At 38.5% G+C, this 22,328-nt stretch overlaps 1 protein-coding gene across 5 annotated transcripts in view; it reads left to right on the plus strand.

Annotated features, from left to right (window-relative positions):
• RALGPS2 (Ral GEF with PH domain and SH3 binding motif 2) overlaps positions 1-22,328 on the plus strand; it is a 162,939-nt gene that overhangs the window by 41,459 nt on the left and 99,152 nt on the right. For all 5 annotated transcript variants that reach the window (XM_027565437.1, XM_027565441.1, XM_027565440.1 and 2 more), the window contains exons 2-4: positions 105-249; positions 5,674-5,778; positions 7,050-7,100. In XM_027565437.1, the coding sequence (XP_027421238.1) occupies positions 193-249; positions 5,674-5,778; positions 7,050-7,100 (213 nt within the window). In that variant the 5' untranslated portion in view covers positions 105-192. The remainder of the gene's footprint in view (positions 1-104; positions 250-5,673; positions 5,779-7,049; positions 7,101-22,328) is intronic.

The following is a 22,328-nucleotide window of genomic DNA, read 5'->3' on the forward strand; positions in this document are numbered from 1 at the left end:
AAACTGGAAGTATTTTATTTGGGGGCATGGTGAGAGGTATGGGTTTGTTTTCTTAAACTTCCAATAAGACGCACAGTTAAAGTTTGCTGTTTATTTTTTTACAGGAATAATAATGTATTTGTGGCCTTGGACGTGATGCAGTCAGTCTTCTGTTGCTATTAAATAGCGTCAGGGACTGATGTTGTGGGAAGCATGGACCTAATGAACGGGCAGGCAAGCAATGTTAATATTGCTGCTACTGCTTCTGAGGTAAGACAGTTAAGAAGTTCAGTTGTAAAATTTCTTACCTGGCATTTCTAATTTTTTAAGCATTATGGTTGGTTACAGATTTTAAATCATAGCGTGAGAAAAGGGTTACAGACTTTTCAGTTTTTTTAAAAACTATTTTAATTGTACCATCCATGTGTTCATTATACATTTTAGGAGTTAATCCCTACCTACTTAATATAATTGACAGATAATGATTACTTAAAACTCTTTTTTAGTTTTAGTTTTGAAGGATGCATAGGATTTCTTTTTAAGGTATTTTCACATTATATGAACCTTGAGGGCATTAAAACAAGTGGGGCAGAGAATGACCAGTTGACACTGTCAGATCCCTTGATTCCAAGCCTGTCGAAGGAGGCTGAAGAACCGTTAGGCTGGAATGTTGAAAGGGCTCTTCTGGTGATGTAGCTCAGACTGTTGGAGATGAAGACTGAACTAGATGCTCATCTCTGGTTAATGGATTATGATTTTATTTTTGCCGCACCCCCCCCCCCCCTTTTTTTTTTGCTTTGTCTATAGATCTAGGGTACTTGCCTGCTTTCCTTAATACTTTCAACATCTAGCGTCTGTATTTCCCCTTTATTTCATCCTTACTGTAGAGGATGAGAAAAAATGTTTGACGCTTTTACACCTTGACTTCAGAGTTCCTTGGTAATTTCAGCTTCATTTTGCCCAGCCAGCTTACGTAGGCCTTGCTGTTGTTAGAATATTCTCAGTCAGTAGTTTCAATTATTTTTCCTATGTAGATTATTTCCATATTTTTAACTCTAGCTCTGGCTTCTGTTACAAATTTTATTAAGCATTTGTGATGGACCAGGCATTTTACTTATAATATGAACAAAATCAGTTTACTTGTTTCTCTTTTGCTCTACTACTTGTAAAGAAAATAGCTCACCCTCCTTCTCTGACTTCCATCAGTAACATCACTATTTCCTTAGCATCTAAGTTCAGTTCTATAGATTTTGCATTAACCTGCTTCTCCTTTGCCCAGCACAACCATTTTCACATCACAGCAGGGAGAGTCCACTAGCAGAACATAAGCTGGAATCCTCTGTAATGTAATCATCTAGTAACATCTTGGGTCCTGCCTGCACTGTAGCGGAGAGGATTACACAGGCCAGTGACCACCAAGAGCTAGAGAATGCCTGGCACCGGCTTAGAGCCTGGCCACCACACCTTATCTCTGAGAGCCAGTCCTGTTCTCCTTGTTTCTACTAGTAGCATCTTAGTTTGGTCAGTTATTATTTCTTGTCTAGAATATTGTTGTGGGCTTTTATTTTGATCTTGCACTTCTGTTCTCTGCTGTTTTTGGTCCATTTGACTGTAACTCAATTTTAACATTCTTAAAATACAGTTGTTATACTTTATTGTATTCCCGAACTGTCCGTGGTTCCTCATTACCTACTAACTAAATACCCATGACATTCAGCCCTGCATTTGGGACTTTTGTCAAAATGGGCTTAAATTTTCCTTCTAATGGATTTAACTACCACTGATTCTCTACTTGAAATTTATATTCTAATGAAAGAATACTACATCTTGCTGATGTTTGGATAAACCCTCAGCTTTTTCTATTTTAAATGGTATACTTTTATGAAAGTTTTCTCCTGATTCCCTAAACAGGAGCTTTCTTCTTTCTGAAGCTATTACTTTAAAAAAATTTTTTTAATCATTTTTTCCATAAATTTGTATATAGCTTTTATTCCTCCTTGAGGCATGGATTAAATATATTTGTAAATATGTCTATATTGCATGTATATTTACTTGGTATCTTTATAATCATATTTCTTAACTTTCTTAGATGTATGTGGGTATATGATGGTATATTTATGACTTTGTGTCCTGAAATATATGAAATAATATTATAGGAAACAGTACAGAATTGTTTGTTAAATAAAACAGATCATTTCACTTGTATAAAAACTTATGTTGGCTTTTTCTAAAAGTAGATGAATTTCATGAGACCTCAGAGTAGTATAATTCAGTATGTGAGAAGTAAGGGTAGAAAGTCTGCCTTTTAAATTGTCTTCCTGCTATGTCAAGAAAATAAAATAAAAAATATATATTTTTCTACCTTCTCTTGAAATAAAGATGTATTAACATATCAAAATGCAAGCTTCTCAGAAATGCGGTACCCTTACCCTTCTATCTTTACCTTTTAGACCTAACCTGTGCTTAAGCATCTGGTATCAGTAGAGGGGTGGTGAACTTTTTTCATACATTTAGAAGTGTCAATAGTTTTTTAGTCTTTCAGTGGATAAAGAATAACTACTGTGAACTTAGTGTACATTATGTCTCGGTACTGCTTAGCTTCTTATCAATACCACTGTTTATTGCCAGTGGGGAAGCAGGTAGAAGCACATCACTCAGAATTTTTTAAGCCCCTGCTACTGGTTTGTAAGAAGGAAAGGAGGAAAATGATTATTCATTTTGATAAGCATTAAGATTGCCATTATGACCTGCTCACTTCTTTTGAATGAGTTAGAAACTTGGAGAAAATTGGCAAGTTATATTTAAAATGAATGTCTTTACCTGACAGAATATATTTATTATTTGGTAGTTACTGGATTAGTATATACTGTTTAACTGATGTCTATTTGGATTATTGACATGAATAAATTTCTGTGTTAGTCTTGGAATATAAAATAACATTGTTGACATATCGTAAGCTAGTCATAGTTACAGAGATCAAATACATGGAATAAGATAAATATATGAAATCCATTTATGAGACTTTGGGTTTCTGCTCAGACACATAAAGAGCTTGGAATTCATGACTCCTGTCCTCACAGCTTGAAAAAAGCTGAACAGTCTGAAAACCTGCTCTGTTGGAGAACTGATGTCACAGAGCAAATTGACAAGTGATGCCCTGAGAACTGGAGAGAGAAGCAAATAGAGAGAATAACTGTTTACCAAGAGCAGAAATCACTGGAGTCAGGAAAGGGCAGGAACACTTAGTGTAGTTGACAAGCTGCTAGAGGCTCTGTGTGGACTAGCTTGAGAGTTAGCCTCTCCTGGGGGCTTAGTTTAGGCCTCCCACCCCACTTTTGTGAATTTTACCTCCAGGAGCCCCACCAGGTTTTCACAGTGAAGATCATGGAAAAATCCCTCATGCTTCCAGCTGGAGGAGGGGAAGTAACCATTTTGAAATATACTAAGGGGAAGTAATCATCCTGAAATATGCCCAGCATGTTCTTTTCTCCACCCGTCCTCAGGGGAGACTTTACCAGATCCTAATCTACCTGGGGAAAGAGGAATACCGAATTCCGAGCCCTCCAGCCTTCCTGTCTTACTTTCTAAGGGGAGTCTGGGGTACTGAGAATCACCTAAGGTCACAGCCCAAGCGCACAGGCTCACCAAAGTAACAGACTGTAGGGTGGTGGAACATGTCTTCTCTTCCTACTTCCCATACCTTACCACCACATCAGCAGGGTTCCTGTATGATAATAAAGGATCACAGCCTAAAGAACTGCAAGGCACATATCTTATCTAAGGAGTTTCTAGGGAAACCCAGAGACAAAAACAAGGACACCACAGGAAAGTGAAGACGCCTCTAGCCACAACAAATAATAAACAAAGTAACTCCTATCTAGATAAACATAAACTCTTACACTAAAGGCCTATTTACCTCAGTTTCTGTTACCCACTAAGTCACATCTGACTTTCAGCAAATTTTAAGACATGCTGAAAGATAACCAGAAAAACTTAGATTGAAGAGGCAAAGCAAACAATGTAGTAAGAGACTCCAGATATGGCAAGAGATTTTGGGATTAACAGGCTGGGAATTAAAATAGCCAAGATTAGTAATGTTAAGAGCTCTAATGGAAAATAATGGACAACGTGTAAGAATAGATGGGTAATATAAGCAGGAATATTGAAACTCCAAGAATCAAAAGGAAATGCTGAAAATCAAAAACGTTGTACCAGATGACTTTGATTGACTCACCAGGAGACTGATGACCAGCAGACACCTAAGGAAAGAATCAGTGAACCTGACATGAAGACATGTCAGTAGAATCTTCGCAAGCTGAAGTGCAATGAGAAAAATAGAATGAGGAAAACGGAACTCAATATTCAAGAGTGGTGGGGCCAGTGACAAAAGGTGTAGGGTACACATAATGGAACATCAGAGGAGGAGAGAGAGGAAGGAGCAGAAGAAATATTTTAAGTAATAATGGTGCAGAATTTCCCAAGATTAACGAGAGATCCCTTCCTTTGTAATGATTTCGATATTTAGTTGCTACTGAAAGGGTCACAAAGAGTCTGACAGGACTGAGGGACTGAACTAAACTGAACTGAAAGAGAAGGAAAAAGTAAAAATGAAATGTAATGACAGGTGCTCAAAACTGATGTATAATAGCTGTTGGCTTGACATACATATTATACCTCTGTAATTGAAACTTTGGTTAATTTTTTGTGCCATTTACTGAAGCCTGATATTCTATCACCATTTAACAGAACATGATCTGAATGTTCTTATAGTGCTTTTTCTTTGATTTCAGTCAATGATTTGCAAAATGCATCTTTATTTTGTAGTACAGATGAAGTGGAAATTTAACAGAAATAAGGTTTTCAGAGCCAAAAGCCACCTTTTGTTCTACATATGGCAACAACAAATTAAAATTAAGCAGTAACCTTAAAGCAGAAAACACTTAAATTTGTACTGTAATAGAAAGGGCAGTATCAATTGTACTATCACAGACAGACATTCACTTGACAGATAAGACTGGGTCATTTATTATTTAGTTAATGGAATTTTAAATGTTTTCCTGTTATGTTAGGAAAATAATTTATCTTTTTCTTAATAAACATCAGTTTTAAAAATTATAGATGAGTGTATCCCCCCTCTTTTTTTTAATCTCATTTGAAAATCGTTGAACTTGTTAAAATCTTTCATTTCTATTGGAAATGATAGGAGGTCAGGGTGAGGAAACTGACATACAGAAAAATGACTTACTCGCAAACCTAAAATCTAAAGTTGAGGTTAAATTTAGGAACTGACTTATTTGAAAAGACCCTGATGCTGGGAAAGATTGAAGGCAGGAGGAGAAGGAGACGACAGAGGATAAGGTGGTTGGATGGCATCACCAACTCAATGGACATGAGTTTGAATAAGCTCTGGGAGTTGGTGATGGACAGGGAAGCCTGGCGTGCTGCAGTCTATGGGGTCACAAAGAGTAGGACACAACTGAGAGACTGAACTGACTGACTGAGGCTGAATTTTACATTGCCCGACCCTTTTTCTAGTGCTCTTCCAACTAAGCAGTCTGTTCCGACTAACTTTTCTACAATTTGTTAACTCAGTATTCTTAGCTTCCTCAGTTTTAAAGCCAGTCTAGTTTCTGTGATATTGACTGCAAGACAATTTTTTAGTGGCTTCTTTTTTTTTTTTTTTTAATTTAACAGAAAAGTAGCAGTTCTGAATCATTAAGTGACAAAGGTTCTGAATTGAAGAAAAGTTTTGATGCTGTGGTATTTGATGTCCTTAAGGTTACACCAGAAGAATATGCGGTAAGTCTTCCACCTCTTGTTCTCCAGTTTTTGCACATAATTTACATATTGGTACTATCCAATTAGAATTTGTAGGCCCAACAGAGGAGATGTTTAAAAAAGAAAAAACAAACTGGATGTGGGAATCAGTGGAGAGAGTAGCACAACAATGGAGCAAGCAGAGGAATGAAATGGGGAAGATGAAAGAAAAAAATCCACTGATACTTTTAGAGAAGCTTTGTAGGTTACACTATCAACTTGAGAAGTAATAGTAAGCCTTTATGATAATTGCTTTCGTCTCTACCTACACCTCCTCCTCCAGCTAAATGTACTTTACTGACATAGGTAGGAAAGAAGTACTTTTATTTTTTTGTAAATTAAAAAATTAAAGTTGAAGGCATTATTGCATTTTCATGAAGGATACCTAAAAAAACTTAGTTCTTAACAGACAAGTGTTCATTTATTTGCGTTATCTTTTTCCGTTGGCTTGTTAGCAGAATATACTGAGTTCCTGATATTGAACTACTCTTACATTCCAGGAATAAACTTTGGTATATTGCTAGGTTTTGTTTTATGTGTGTAGTCACAAGAGGGATAGGTCCATAAGCACGTGAAGACCTTCAGTATGAGTTGCCACTAGTGTAGAGTCAGTTACTTTTCATAAGTTGGGAAAAAATACCCTTGTATTATTATCACATTTTATATTACTGTTTGAGTAGGTATGATTTAATAGTCACAGCAACACCACTGCTTTATAAACCAGTAGATCCAATTTTTGTTTTTTGTTTTGATTTAATGTATGTATTTGGGCTTCCTTGGTGGCTCAGGTGGTAAAGAATCTGCCTGCAATACAGGAGACTCATGTTCAGTCCCTGGGTCGGGAAGATCCTCTGGAGAAGGAAATGGCAACCCACTCCAGTATTCTTGCCCGGGAAATCCCATGAATTAGAGGAGCCTGTTGGGCTACAGTCATTAGGGTCAAAAAGAGTCAGACACTACTGAACAGCTAACACACACAATGTATGACCATGTTCAAACTTTGAAAATTATTTGTTTATTTTGTAACTTTACCCCACTTGTCTCACAGGAAAATATAAAAAGGCATGAGATAAATAGAAATAATTTTATTTTATGGTGTAAGGACTAAATTTTCATTTTTTTAAGCCCTTATAAAATTGGGACTTTTTTCTAGTAAAGATTTGAGTACAGACTAATAATTTTAATTTCAAATATATGTCATATTATGGCATTCCAAAGAAGAAATTCTAAAAATTTTTTACTTTTTATTTCAGGGTCAGATAACACTAATGGATGTTCCAGTATTTAAAGCCATTCAACCAGATGTGAGTAGTTTTAAGAACTTCCCTTTAAAATATGCAAAATGGTGAATTATATCTCAAATTGAGAAGTTTTAGAAACGAAAAATTACACTTTATATTAATTTTTAAATGTTTAAAGCTTTTGGCACTATTCAGGCTTTGGAAATGCGTGGCATTCATAGCTATACACTGTTGAGTCATAGATGAGACTCAGTCATTTTGGTTGATTTGGTTTCATCACTTTACTGAAGGGGGCATAGACTTAGGCAGGTTGGATGATCTACCTGAGGCTTTGAATCTTGTACTCCCAAGAAGTAAGCTACTGGGTTTCACAGCTCACTTCAGTAATCGTTTCCCTTGTTCCTTAATTTTATGACTTTATAATATGACTGTGTGTTGACACTTGGGCAAGAAGAGAGAGAAGGAAGGCATTTTTTGTTTTATTAAGAAGAAGGAGACTATCTGCATCTACCCACTGTAAACTGTTTATTACACTGTGTGTGTATGTATGTTCCTATCGTTATCACAGTCTGAATATGGTAGCATCTATTTTACTGATGAGAAAACAGAATGACAGTTGTCCCTGATTACAGCTTAGTATTAGAACTGGTTTTCAGACTTTAAAAATTGATGCTTTTTCCACTCTTATCAGGTGAGAATATACATATGACTTTGTATCCCCAAACTAAGTCATCAATAATACTGACATATTCAGTACCTTAAGACAGATACATTTTTAGTTCTTTCAGAACAAAATATAATGTATTTGTTATAGTATTTTCAAGTCAACTATAACATAGATGTTAGAGAAAACATCTGTATCTTCAGTGGCATAGACAGTCCTGTGTTTTTCAAGTTACTTAATTTCTGAATATCTCAAGTTTGTCGCTTACAAAATGAAAGCATGGGCCTAAATGACCTCTGAGTCTTTGTTATATCTACAGTTTTGTTTTGGTTTTTTTTTTCCCCTTTTTCCCTATACCGTGGATGGAGGGCACTCTGAAACCATTAGTTTAGCAATAGAGGAAGCAGAACAATCTAGTCTATAAAGAAGACACAAACAGAAAAATGGCTTTTGTATTTAAATAACAGTAACTGAAGTATTCATTTCCTCACATCCTTGAACAAAGCAAACTGAATTCTTCATAAAAAGAACAACGTTTAGTCCTAAAGTTCAGTCATCTTCTCTTTTTGTGCATGCTCAGGCACTTCAGTCATGTGTAACTATTGGCCACCTCATGCCAAGAGTTGACTCATTGTAAAAGACTCTGATGCTGGGAGGGATTGGGGGCAGGAGGAGAAGGGGACGACAGAGGATGAGATGGCTGGATGGCATCACTGACTCGATGGACGTGAGTCTCAGTGAACTCTAGGAGCTGGTGATGGACAAGGAGGCCTGGCGTGCTGTGATTCACGGGGTTGCAAAGGGTCGGACACGACTGAGCGACTGATCTGATCTGATCTGATGGGCACTTGCCTACCAGGCTCCTCTGTCCATGGGATTCTCCAGGGAAGGATACTGGAGTGGGTTGCCATGCCCTCCCTCAGGGAATCTTCCCAACCCAGGGATTGAACCCACATCTTTTATGTCTCCTGCATTGGCAGGTGGGTTCTTTACCACTAGCACTACCTCTTCTCTTTAGACATATTTTTTTTCCTTTTGAATAAACTGTGATTACTATATTTCTAGAAGTTTCATCCGAGATTAGTGCCATCCAGTAGAAATATGTGAACCATTTATATAACTTTACATTTTCTACAAAATAAAAAGAAACAAGTAAAATTAATTTCAATAATTGTATTTAACTGCAACATCCAAAATATTATCACTTCAACCTGTAATCAGTATAAAAATTATTGAGATTTTTACTCTCTTTTTTCTGTGCTAAGACTTTGAGATTCAGTGTATATTGTACAATTACAGCACATCTTGCCACATTGCAGGTGCTCCATAGCCATTTGTGGCAAGGGGTTGAACACTGAAGATCTAGCAGTGACTGCTTATGGACATAAGCTTCAAGTCAATGGGAATTTTTTGTGAACTTCCTAGAAGTGAACCTTAAAAATTCCCTTGACCCCACTTCCTGATCGAATTTAACACTGATCCTGTTGATTTTTTTTTTTTTTTTTTAGCCTAAATCTCTTATTTATCCATTCTATCTCTACTCTGAACACCCTAATCAAATACACCATGGTAACTCATCTGAATTGTTGCATTGCCCTCTACCTTATCTGTCCACATCCATCCTGACCCTTCTAAACTTTCTCTACCCAGGATCCAAGGTCATCTTTCAATACATAAATCTGCTTTCATGATTCTTCTGCTTAGAATGCTTCAGCGGCTTCCTGTTGCTCTGAAGATAAAGACAAATTGTCCCAATATTGTCTACGAACCTATTCTAAGTTTTGCCTCTTCCTACCTACTCCAACCTCATCTTCCGCCTTTTCCACCTCTTTCTGGTCTAGCTACAGTGGCCTTTTAGCCCGTCTCACCACTGAGCCTGTGTGCGTCCTAGTTAACTCCTAATCATCCTTCACTTCTCAAGTTAAGTTTGACTTTCTCAGATGAGTTTTTTTCTCTTCATACAGGCTCTCCCAGCACTTCCTACTACTTCACTGGACTTGTCAGTTGCAGTTTTACATTTATGGATTGTGGTTCAATAAGTATTTACTGAGTGTCTGTTCTATGTCAGATGCTGGTTTATAGCAGTGAAGAGACCAAAATTCCTGCCCTTGTGCATCTTACATTTGAGTAAAGTAAGCTAGTAGTGTGTCATGGGAAGTATCAGCCAGCCAGAAGAGGACAGGGTGTGAGGGCCGTGAGAGCTGTGATTTTGCATAGGGTGATCAGACAGGCTTCACTGCAAAGGTGCCATCTGAGAAAGACCTGAACGAGATGAGAGAGCAAGCCCTGCAACTGTTTGGGGGGAAGGGTGTTCCAAGCAGACAGAACAGTGCCGATATATAGTGCCATAAGTTTCTTTCTTAGTTCTTTTGGGAACAAAATATAGTGTATTTGGTGTAGTATATACAAGTCTACAATGGCCCTGAATACTTTTCCTTCCTTTATTTTGTGACTTTATAATATGACTGTGTGTTGTATCTTAAAGACAAGAAAAAAATCAAGGAAGACATTTTTAAAAAGAATTAGACTAACATTTATTATGTATCTACCCACTGTAAACTATTTATTATGCTCACATAAGGGAAAAGATTACTGGAGTGAGGTGTGAAGCCCAGGGCAAAGGCCAGTGAGCTCAGTGAGTAAGTGTGGGGGTCTAGTAGAAAGTGAGAGGGCCAGATGGCATGGGACCTGGGGAACCGTTACTCTGAAAAAAATCAGAAGGTATGGATGGTTTTGAGCAAATGAATGACATTTTCTGATTTGGGTTTTAAGTAGCTCTTCCTGACTAACTGGCCATGGTATGTGGGGAAGCAACCATGGGGGTGGGGAGGGGCAGGGACCAAGGACTGAATCGAGGAGACCAGATGAGCAAGGAAGGTGACTTGGGTCAGGGTGTGAAGGGAGGAGGTGGTGAGAAGTTGTCAGGCACTGTATGCTTAAGAGGAGTCAAGGATGATGGCAAGATTTTTGGCCTGACACCTGAAACATTTACTCCATAGCCTTTGAGATGGAAAATGGTTAGTATTGTGTTCATAGCTCCTGGGACTGCCATTTATAGAAAACAGAATATGCAGTGTATTCTGGAGAAAGGCCAGAAGAGCAGATTTTGAAGGAAGAGCTTGAGTTTGGCTTTGGACATGTTTAGTTTTACATGTGTGTTGGACAGCCAAAGAGAATGTTGAATTAGGTAATATATACTGTATTTTATATATGTATATGTATATATATATTCTACCACCACCACCCCACCACCCCCAGTTCAAGCTGGAAATGTAAGTTTGGGAGTTGTCAGTGTAGAGATATTTAAAGCGTGGGTGAGATTACCGAGAGTGAATATACTTGGAGAAAAGAAGGAACCTATTTAGTGTTGAGGAGGAGCTAGCAAAAGAAATTGAGATGCAGCACCTGGTGATTTAGGAGGAAAACTAGGTTAGTGTGAAATTCAGTGAACCAAGTGAAGTACGTGTTTTTAAGAAGGAAGGAGTGATCTGGTGTAAAGTGATGTTAATCCTGGGCTTATATGTTTATTGCTTGCTACTTCCACTAGGTTTTAAGCTACATGAGGACACTTAGGACAGATACTGTTACTATTTTATCTGGCATGTAGTGGGAACTCAATATTTAGAATGAGAAAATGAACAATGTTTAGTAAGTTTTATCCAATGAGAGAATGTTTTTCTTTTTTTTTCCCCCAAAATTGAAGCAGTAACTCTTGGAAGAAGCAATGTAGCACCAAAATATTCTTGTCATGTATCCATCTCATATAATCTTCAAGGTTACATTAACTCTGGCAGCATCAACAGGACTTTGTCACCTGGCAGAAAAACGTCTTCTGATTTATCCTGGGATATTTAAGACGTGTAATAAGATGTAAAGTGTAACAAGATGAAACTCTGTGTACTGACCTAGCCCAGTACTGTTTGAAGCCACTCTGCGTCCTTCCGTATTCGCCTGTCTTCCCTCCTCCCACCAGAGGAACCACTATCCAGTGTTGATCTGTATCATTCCTGTGCATTTAGCTATCGATTTTCTATAAGTGTATGTTCTCCCTTAACAGTATTTGCTTTTGCATGTTTCTGATTTTTTATGTATGGTATCCCGTGATTTTCTTTTTTGTCTACTTATGTCCAACATTGTTGACCAGCATCCATGTTTATACTCTAGTGTGTTAATTACTGAGTTGTAGCACATTAATATCCTTAAGTTTATTAAATACTGCCAAATTGTTTTCCATATTGTTTGTACAGATATTATTTGTTTATTATGTAAAACTCTTGCTATTGATAACTTTAACAAAAGATTTTTTAAGTCAAGATGTTGTCCAGTCTAATGTATTAGTCTCATATATTAGCATAAAATGAGGTCTCTCTATGTAGTCAGAATATTAATTTGACTACCAGATGAATTATTTTTGTTAAATCCAAATTTAACCTCAGATATGAAAAAACAGTGGTTATCACTGAACCAAATAAATTTTTCTTCATGTTTCTATCCATTATACCAATGTTCAAGTCTGTATAATTTTATATAAAGCTTTAAAAACTATATATATAATATATAAAAGGAAACTATTTAAAAGATCGTTAGTTACACTAAAACTGTTTTAGTCAAAACTCAGTATTCTGTGTATATATCCACATGTAACTATTTCAGGTGATGATTTATTCACATTTTCTGAAATAAAATGTTCTAAATCTGAGCTTTGAAGAATGTAGATTCTGAATCCAGCTATGTGGTTTAGTGATTTGATTTGCAAGTTGGTGATTGAGCCACACAGGTCTCAGTTTTCTGCAAATGAGGCAATTTCTGAGCTACTTGCAACTTATATATTTCACATTAATTCTGTTCCCTAAGTAGATCATTGCCATTGTTACCAGCTTGTGGAATTCTATATTCCCAAGTCTTTTTGTATCATGCAGAATTTATTTAAACTTTTGTCCCTAAACTTGTTATTGACTTGTAGGCAGAAAGTCCAGTTGTTTTCCCAGAATAAAGCTGTTTATCTGCCTGTCTGCTGCACTGTCTACCTCAGAATTGCTCAGGGGAAAAAAAAAAGAAAAACTCAAAGCCTTTTGTTTCCCTCTGGAAACTATTGGCCTTATGTTTGAGATGTCAAAAATTATTTTTTATTATATAGAGACTGTCCTTAGTCATCAGTAAAACACTGGCTGAAGAAATCTGGTCTTTTAGTAAGCAGATTTGAGTCAGATTTAATGCTCAGTCTGGTTTTTCTCCAACCTTGTGTTACACTTGAAATGGCTTGAAAGTGAAGGGAAGACAAAAGAACACATTTTGCCACTTTGTTTTTTTGTTTTATAATAGAGAATAATGGGAGAAAAACATGTTTACCAATGAAAAGAATTTAATGGTAAAGGAAAGTTCAGTAATTTTACAAACTACTTAATAGAATTATACAGAAAAAATGTTTGCTCAGGTTTTAAAGTTGTCTTTCTGAGTGGTTTGCACCATCTGTCTATCCATTTTTAGTACCAATCAGAAACCTGCGAGTCATTCTTTTCTCTTCTCCCTCTGTCCTCTTTCTTCTGTTTTTTAGTATCTCCAGTTGATTTTATTTCCTAAATAACTTTTCTCCCCTTCTGCTTCCCTATGCTTCCCTGTCAACGCTGAAGGAAATTTTTTAAAAGAGCACAGTATTTTTACAGGGCTGCAGCTCACTGGCTCAGAGTATGAACCTTCCCTAGCGCCTGTACATGTTTGTTCATCTCAGTCTGTTACCTGTGTTTACTGGTGGATCCTCCTTTATGTGGACACTGCCCTGACGTCCCTATAGCTGCTACTGCTAAGTCGCTTCAGTCGTGTCCGACTCTGTGTGACCCCATAGACGGCAGCCCACCAGGCTCTCCCATCTCTGGGATTCTCCAGGCAAGAACACTGGAGTGGGTTGCCATGTCCTTCTCCAGTGCATGAAAGTGAAAAGTGAAAGTGAAGTTGCTCAGTCGTGTCCAACTCTTAGCGACCCCATGGACTGCAGCCCACCAGGCTCCTCCATCCATGGGATTTTCCAGGCAAGAGTACTGGAGTGGGGTGCCACTGCCTTCTCCGCCCCTGTAGCTAGTGCTACAGAAATCCCATGCCCTGATATTCCTATAGCTAGTGCTGCAGAAATCCTAAGAATCTTCATTTGCACCCTGGCCCAAGCAGCATGGCCAAATTTGGAAGCTTCTGTGAATGGTGATTACTCTCACACAAAACCCGGCTTTTCATTCTTCTCCCGTTCCTCCTTCTAAGTAGCCATTCCTTAGTGATAGGCATGGGACGGAGACACCATGATATACGGTTGCTGACACTGCAGTTACACTGATTACAAGGAAGGAAAAAGCTGGTACTTCTGTTATTACATCATTACAGTTCTTAACTATCAGAGTTGCTCACTGTCTTTTTGTTCTCAGTATTCTTTAAATTAGACCAGTTTAGGGGGTAAATGGGCTTCCCTGATAGCTCAATTGGTAAAATCCACCGGTAATGCAGGAGACCCAGTTCAATCCCTGGGTTAGGAAGATCCCCTGGAGAGGATACCCACTCCAGTATTCTGGCCTGGAGAATTCCATGGACTGTATAGTCCATGGGGTCACAAAGAGTTAAACACAACTGAGTGACTTTCACTTTCACTTTGGGAGGTAAATTGTCATGTATTTTGCTTTCTCTTTTTTAAATCGGTCCAACATTCACAGCTCTTTCTGTGGGTGCTCAGAAAATTCTCAATTACTTAATTTCACTTATTTTAAAATTTATTTTAAAGCCCTTTGAATTCCAAAAAATAATTTAGTAGCAAAACATAAAAGGCATGAGCCAGAAGACTTGCGGTTTTGTTTCAGTTTTGACATCTACAGAGTGTGCCACTAACATAACCTATTTCATGTCATTCAGTTCAGTTCAGTTCAGTCGCTCAGTCGTGTCCGACTCTTTGCGACCCCGTGAATCGCAGCATGCCAGGCCTCCCTGTCCATCACCAACTCCTGGAGTTCACCCAGACTCACGTGCATCGAATCAGTGATGCCATCCAGCCATCTTATCCTCTGTTGTCCCCTTCTCCTCCTGCCCCCAATCCCTCCCAGCATCAGAGTCTTTTCCAATGAGTCAACTCTTCGCATGAGGTGGCCAAAGTACTGGAGTTTCAGCTTTAACATCATTCCTTCCAAAGAAGTCCCAGGGGTGATCTCCTTCAGAATGCACTGGTTGAATCTCCTTGCAGTCCAAGGGACTCTCAAGAGTCTTCTCCAACACCACAGTTCAAAAGCATCAATTCTTCAGCACTCAACTTTCTTCACAGTCCAACTCTGACATCCATCCATGACCACAGGGAAAACCATAGCCTTGACTAGATGGACCTTTGTTGGCAAAGTAATGTCTCTGCTTTTGAATATGCTATCTAGGTTAGTCATAACTTTCCTTCCAAGGAGTAAGTGTCTTTTAATTTCATGGCTGCAATCACCATCTGCAGTGATTTTGGAGCCCCAAAAAATAAAGTCTGACACTGTTTCCACTGTTTCCCCATCTATTTCCCATGAAGTGATGGGACCAGATGCCGTGATCTTCGTTTTCTGAATGTTGAGCTTTAAGCCAACTTTTTAACTCTCCACTTTCACTTTCATCAAGAGGCTTTGTAGTTCCTCTTCACTTTCTGCCATAAGGGTGGTGTCATCTACATATCTGAGGTTATTGATATTTCTCCCGGCAAACCATTCAGTATCACAGTAATCCAGGTCTATGCCCCAACTAGTAACGCTGAAGAAGCTGAAGTTGAATGGTTCTATGAAGACCTACAAGACCTTTTAGAACTAACACCCCAAAAAGATGTCCTTTTCATTATAGGGGACTGGAATGCAAAAGTAGGAAGTCAAGAAACACCTGGAGTAACAGGCAAATTTGGCCTTGGAATATGGAATGAAGCAGGGCAAAGACTAATAGAGTTTTGCCAAGAAAATGCACTGGTCATAACAAACACCCTCTTCCAACAACACGAGAGAAGACTGTACACATGGACATCACCAGATGGTCAACACCAAAATCAGACTGATTATATTCTTTGCAGCCAAAGATGGAGAAGCTCTATACAGTCAGCAAAAACAAGACCAGGAGCTGACTGTGGCTCAGACCATGAACTCCTTATTGCCAAATTCAGACTTAAATTGAAGAAAGTAGGGAAGACCACTAGACCATTCAGGTATGACCTAAATCAAATCCCTTATGATTATACAGTGGAAGTGAGAAATATATTTAAGGGCCTAGATCTGATAGAGTGCCTGATGAACTATGGAATGAGGTTCGTGATATTGTACAGGAGACAGGGATCAAGACCATCCCCATGGAAAAGAAATGCAAAAAAGCAAAATGGCTGTTTGGGGAGGCCTTACAAATAGCTGTGAAAAGAAGAGAAGCAAAAAGCAAAGGAGAAAAGGAAAGATATAAGCATCTGAATGCAGAGTTCCAAAGAATAGCAAGAAGAGATAAGAAAGCCTTCCTCAGTGATCAATGCAAAGAAATAGAGGAAAACAACAGAATGGGAAACACTAGAGATCTCTTCAAGAAAATTAGAGCTACCAAGGGAACATTTCATGCAAAGATGGGCTCAATAAAGGACAGAAATGGTATGCACCTAACAGAAGCAGAAGATATTAAGAAGAGATGGCAAGAATACACAGAAGAACTGTATAAAAAAGATCTTCATGACCTAGATAATCACGATGGTGTGATCACTCACCTAGAGCCAGACATCCTGGAATGTGAAGTCAAGTGGGCCTTAGAAAGCATCACTATGAACAAAGCTAGTGGAGGTGATGGAATTCCAGGGGAGCTATTTCAAATCCTGAAAGATGATGCTGTTGAAAGCTCTACATTTAATATGCCAGCAAATTTGTAAAACTCAGCAGTGGCCACAGGACTGGAAAAGGTCACTTTGCATTTCAATCCCAAAGAAAGGCAATGACAAAGAATGCTCAAACTACCGCACAATTGTACTCATCTCACACGCTAGTAAAGTAATGCTCAAAATTCTCCAAGCCAGGCTTCAGCAATACGTGAACCATGAACTTCCAGATGTTCAAGCTGGTTTTAGAAAAGGCTGAGGAACCAGAGATCAAATTGCCAACATCTGCTGGATCATGGAAAAAGCAAGAGAGTTCCAGAAAAATTTCTGCTTTATTGACTATGCCAAAGCCTTTGACTGTGTGGATCACAATATATGGGAAATTCTGAAAGAGATGGAAATACCAGACCACCTGACCTGCCTCTTGAGAAAATTGTTTGCAGGTCAGGAAGCAACAGTTAGAACTGGACATAGAACAACAGACTGGTTCCAAATAGGAAAAGGAGTACGTCAAGGCTGTATATTGTCACCCTGTTTATTTAACTTATATGCAGAGTACATCATGAGAAACGCTGGACTGGAAGAAACACAAGTTGGAATCAAGATTGCCGGGAGAAATATCAATTTCATGTCATTAGGCTTTGTTAAAAAAAAAATTTAGATAAGTGAAGGGATATTAGACTACTTGACCTTTAAAATACTCTTTAGGTCTTTGAGGATTCCTGAAAGTAGAATAAATTTGGGTGGTAACTTCAGAGTAAGAGCTTCAGTTAAGTGTAGCTTCAATCAGTAATAAATAGGATTTTGACCAAAACTGCAGAAGTCTTGAGATGATAAGTGTTGGGGGTGGTCAGAAGTCAAGTTTTTAGAGATTGGGGTCGGGGGCGGGAGGGTCTCAATGGAACATAAATTCCACCAAGGCAGAAACTTGTCTGCTCATGTGTCTATAGTGATTGAATGATACTTATTCGATACTTGAATTTGAGTGACCATTCCAAGGCTTGTACACTGTACAGCCTGTACAGCCTGCAAGCATATCATCTCCCATTGTTTACCATGTTTAGTTATTTTCACAAAAGTCTATTACCCAGTCCAAGAACGTAATTTTTATCAAGTAACACTTGTTCTATGGAAGCAGAAGTGTTTTTTCCTCTCTGCCCATAATCCACAACATTTTCTTCCTTAGTGTGAATTCTTCAGTGTTCAGTAAGGGCAAAAGTTTACCATAAGGTAAACACTCATTAATTTCTAGAATGAATTTTCTGGTATTTAGTTGAGGCTCTGCTGCTGCTAAGTCACTTCAGTCGCGTCCAACTCTGTGTGACCCCATAGACGGCAGCCCACCACGCTCCCCCATCCCTGGGATTCTCCAGGCAAGAACACTGGAGTGGGTTGCCATTTCCTTCTCCAATGCATGAAAGTGAAAAGTGAAAGTGAAGTCGCTCAGTCATGCCCAACTCTTAGTGACCCCATGGACTGCAGCCTACCAGGCTCCTCCATCTATGGGATTTTCCAGGCAAGAGTACTGGAGTGGGGTGCCATTAACTCTTGTTAAAGTTTTTGCACATTTCTTATATACAGAGGTTGCCCGAGTATGGTTTCTCTTCTAATCATGAACGTTTTTTATTTTTCCTTTAGAAAGCTCTTACACATTTACTGGGCTTCTCTCCAGTGTGAGTTCTCTCATGTTGAGGAAGCAATGACTGTATTCTGAGGAATTTTCCATGTTTCTTTATAGGATTTTTGTGGTTTTTTCCTATTATGAATTCTTGGATGCTCTATAAAACTTGTATTTCTTCTGAAGTCATTGCCACATTCACTACACTGATGGGATTTCTCCTCAAAATGAGTATCACGTTACTCAGCACAGGATGAGTTATGACAGAACGCTCTCTTGCAATCAGGTTTTCTCTCCATTAGCAGCTGTGCTTGAAATCTGTACTGTAGTCATTACATTGGATAATGTTTACTTCTCTTAGAGGTTCCCAAATCTTTATGAAGTAACAGGATCTGACTGAAAGTCCTCTGACGTGTATTACATTCAAAGAAGAAAGTTCTGTGCTTTATTGTTTATTCTGTTCAGTTCGGTTCAGTTGCTCAGTCATGTTCAACTCTTTGCGACCCCATGAACCACAGCATGGGGTTCCAGAGTCCACCCAAACCAACTCCCAGAGTCCACCCAAACCCATGTCCATTGAGTCGGTGATGCCATTCCACCATCTCATCCTCTCATCCCCTTCTCCTCCTGCCCTCAATCTTTCCCAGCATCAGGTCTTTTCAAATGAGTCAGCTCTTCGCATCAGGTGGCCAAAGTATTGGAGTTTCATCTTCAACATCAATCCCTCCAATGAACACCCAGGACTGATCTCCTTTAGGATGGACTGGTTGGATCTCCTTGCAGTCCAAGGGACTCTCAAGAGTCTTTTCCAACACTACAGTTCAAAAGCATCAATTCTTCAGCGCTTAGCTTTCTTTATAGTCCAACTCTCACATGCATACATGACTACTGGAAAAGCCATAGCCTTGACTAAACAGACCTTTGTTGACAAAGTAATGTCTCTGCTTTTTAATATGCTGTCTAGGTTGGTCATAACTTTCCTTCCAAGGAGTAAGCGTCTTTTAATTTCAGGGCTGCAGTCACCATCTGCAGTGATTTTGGAGCCCAAAAAAGTACAGTCAGCCACTGTTTCCCCATCTATTTGCCATGAAGTGATGGGACGTAGGTCAGTATAATAAGTCATTTAGATTATATCAATAAACACAATATAATATATGCAAACACAGTACAATAAGTCATTTAGATTATATCAATAAACAGTAAATACAAAGGATAGATAAAACCTTCCTGTATAACTGGGATACACTAGAGATGGAGGAAGAATTCTGGTTAAATGAGGGAAAGTACATATAGGTCATTCTGAATCTTATTAAAACATTTCTGAAGAACTTGCAATTGTGATCTTTCTGGTGATATATGTAAAGAGCTTTCTCTATGCAAAATTTCTTTCATATGCAAAGAGGCTATTGTCTTGGCAACATCCGAAATTCCAACATCAGGAATATCATAATTCTGTCCTTGTTTTAATGAAAAGTAACATTTTCATTAGGCTTAAAATATAAAAATCCATAAATACAGTAGGAGATTTGAAGAAAGCAAAGAAGACATACGACTTTTTTTCTCATATTTCGTTGGACGTAAGGTTAGCTGCTTTGTCAGTTCTTATTGCTGTTTCTCACTGAAAATTTTCTTAATACATAGTAAGGTCAGACTTAGGGAACTAGGGAAGGTGAAGAAGAAAGCTGTTGACTAGGAGAGTAGGTATATCACACCATCAGTGGTAGCAGAAGATAGCTCCTGCCTTAATCTCTGACCTCACTGTAAGGGGCAACATTAAGGTATTGGAAGTAGGGAGGTTGGGGGAGTAGAGAATGTGAGTTCATTAGAAAAGTGATGTGATATTTTTAATTTAACATAATACATTAGAATTATATAGTTTCAGAGCTTATTCTGTGGATTAGAAGCATAGGAGTCGCAGTGAGTGCTTCATTTCAGGCTGTGACTTCTTTCTAAACAGCCATATAGGCTGAATGGATATACTGGATATACCAGTTCCCTCCAGATCTTCCAGGTTTTGAGCCTAGGAATACCTACCTCAACAGTAGTGATTTTCTCATTGTGAGGACCCCTACCCTTTCAGTCTTGTACAGATTCCATCGCTTTTTCTTTCTTTCCCTCAGTCTTTGTCTACAACTGGTCTATATTGGCCTTTTCTCTTCTTCTATCTATAGGTATCCCTACAACATCACCCTTAGAGCAGTCCTTTTAAGAGTGTTGGAACCTACAAGATGAAATTTAGACCAAGAATTTGACTTTACAGAACAGACCTACAAGACATAAGAGAAGCTGTGACTCCCGTGAAATTCAGTAATTCTTTCATAGGGTAGGTGGTCATCAGTTGTGGTGTTTGCCTTCCCACATGCTTTCAAAATAATCTGTTTAATGGCTAAAAATGAACCCACGCATATTCTCTCTGATACACTTTTAGTGACCATTAAGAAATTGCCTTTGTATATGTGAGTTACTGTTAGAAGCTTTCTCTTCACTGCCTGTTTTAAAAATTGCAAGTTGAATCCATTTGAGCAGATTTTAAGCATCGAGGCTGCTCTATTTCCTTTAGCCTTTGCTGAAATGGAGGCTTATTTACATAGTGTACTTAACTTGAATCAGTCCTATTCATGAGTCAAACCCTAAAAAAACATCTTTTGAGTCACTAAGTTTACTTAAACTTTTTGGTGTTCATGGGAAGTGGTTTAGTATAGAGTAACTGGAGACCTGGCAGATAACCTGTCAATACAGTATGGTGCTGGTAGGAGAATTCATTTCTTAGATGGTATAGTCTCATGTGGAGAAAGATTCTAGGGTCTGAGACAGAAAGAGACAGAGACAAAGGGAAAAGCAGGTTTTTTTCCCACAGAGATATTTAGTGGCTGTTGAGGTAGAGATGGGGCAAGACAGATTCCTGTAAGGTCAGCTAAGCATAAATGCATGTCAGGGTTTAGGAGGAAAGCACTGAATGAGTCGCAGTGCGGTGTCTCCTTCATAGTCCATTATATGGGTTTTTCTTGTTGTTGTTTTATAAACTTTTTATTTTAAGGTAATTAGAGATTCACAGAAAGTTACAAAAAAAATACTACAAGCATAGTTTTATTTTAGATAGGGAACTGTTTTTCTTTTCCTTTTTTAAAAAATGTGTTTAGCTGCACCATGTTTTAGTCACGGCATGGGGGATCTAGTTCCCTAGCTAGGGATGGAATCCAGGCCCCCTGCCCTGGGAACACAGAGTCGTAACCGCTGGACCACCAGGGAAGTCCCCAGAGATAGTGTTAGATTCACGGTTTTGAAACCAAGAAGTAGGTGTTTATACAGTGCATGTCTGTACAGTCCTGTGGCGTTTCAGCGTCTGTGCAGATTTCCTAATTGCTGCCTCCATCAGGACACACAGCTGTTCCCCCAGCACAAAGCTCTCTCACCTGTGCTTCCCCGTCGCAGTCACACCCCCACTCCCCTCATCCACGATTCCTGGCAGCCTCCATGTTGTCCTCTACCCTAGTCTGTTTGATGTTGTATTAGATGAGCTAGTAATGGAACATTGTTTCCAAGGGGAAATGTTTTCTGAAGCAGAAAATATACTCTTAAAAGGTAAAGAACCTCTTTATTTCTTCATGTTTTTTATGTATAAGATGGAGAGCTCCAATGGAATTTTAACCCATTTGCTCCCAAGTAATTTGACTGGAGTTTCATTCATCCCCTGCCTTCTTTCAGGTCTGCTTCGAACAGAGTTTTCTTAGAGGAAAAGCATTTTTTCATTAAGTTAGTGATGTTGCAACTCACCAAAAATTGGATGGATTTTTCAAAACCTCTTAGCTTCTCTTATTTTGAGGAGTCAGAAAAGAATTTTAAAAATTTTAATGTAAAAAATAAGGCTATAATCCACTGCTACCTTTGTGTTCCTTATCATAATAAATTGTAATGATAAAGATAGGATCAAATGAGTTGATATGTGTAAGGCATTTAGAGTAGTGCCTGGCACATAGTGATCTCTGCCTTCGGGTTAGCTTTTATTTTTATTGCAGCTGTTAAGACCTGTGTTTTAAGGAAGAAAGAACTTTTTAAGCCCAGAGTCAGAAGATTAGATCACACAGAAAAGGACAGATGTATTGGCTACCGTCAATAGTTCTATATGCACATAAAGGAGATAGGGAAGATGTTTACGTAGGTTTATTCAGGTGGTGGGTTCTG

This window comes from Bos indicus x Bos taurus, chromosome 16 (assembly GCF_003369695.1).
Source record: "Bos indicus x Bos taurus breed Angus x Brahman F1 hybrid chromosome 16, Bos_hybrid_MaternalHap_v2.0, whole genome shotgun sequence".
NCBI classification, from domain to species: Eukaryota; Metazoa; Chordata; class Mammalia; order Artiodactyla; family Bovidae; genus Bos; species Bos indicus x Bos taurus.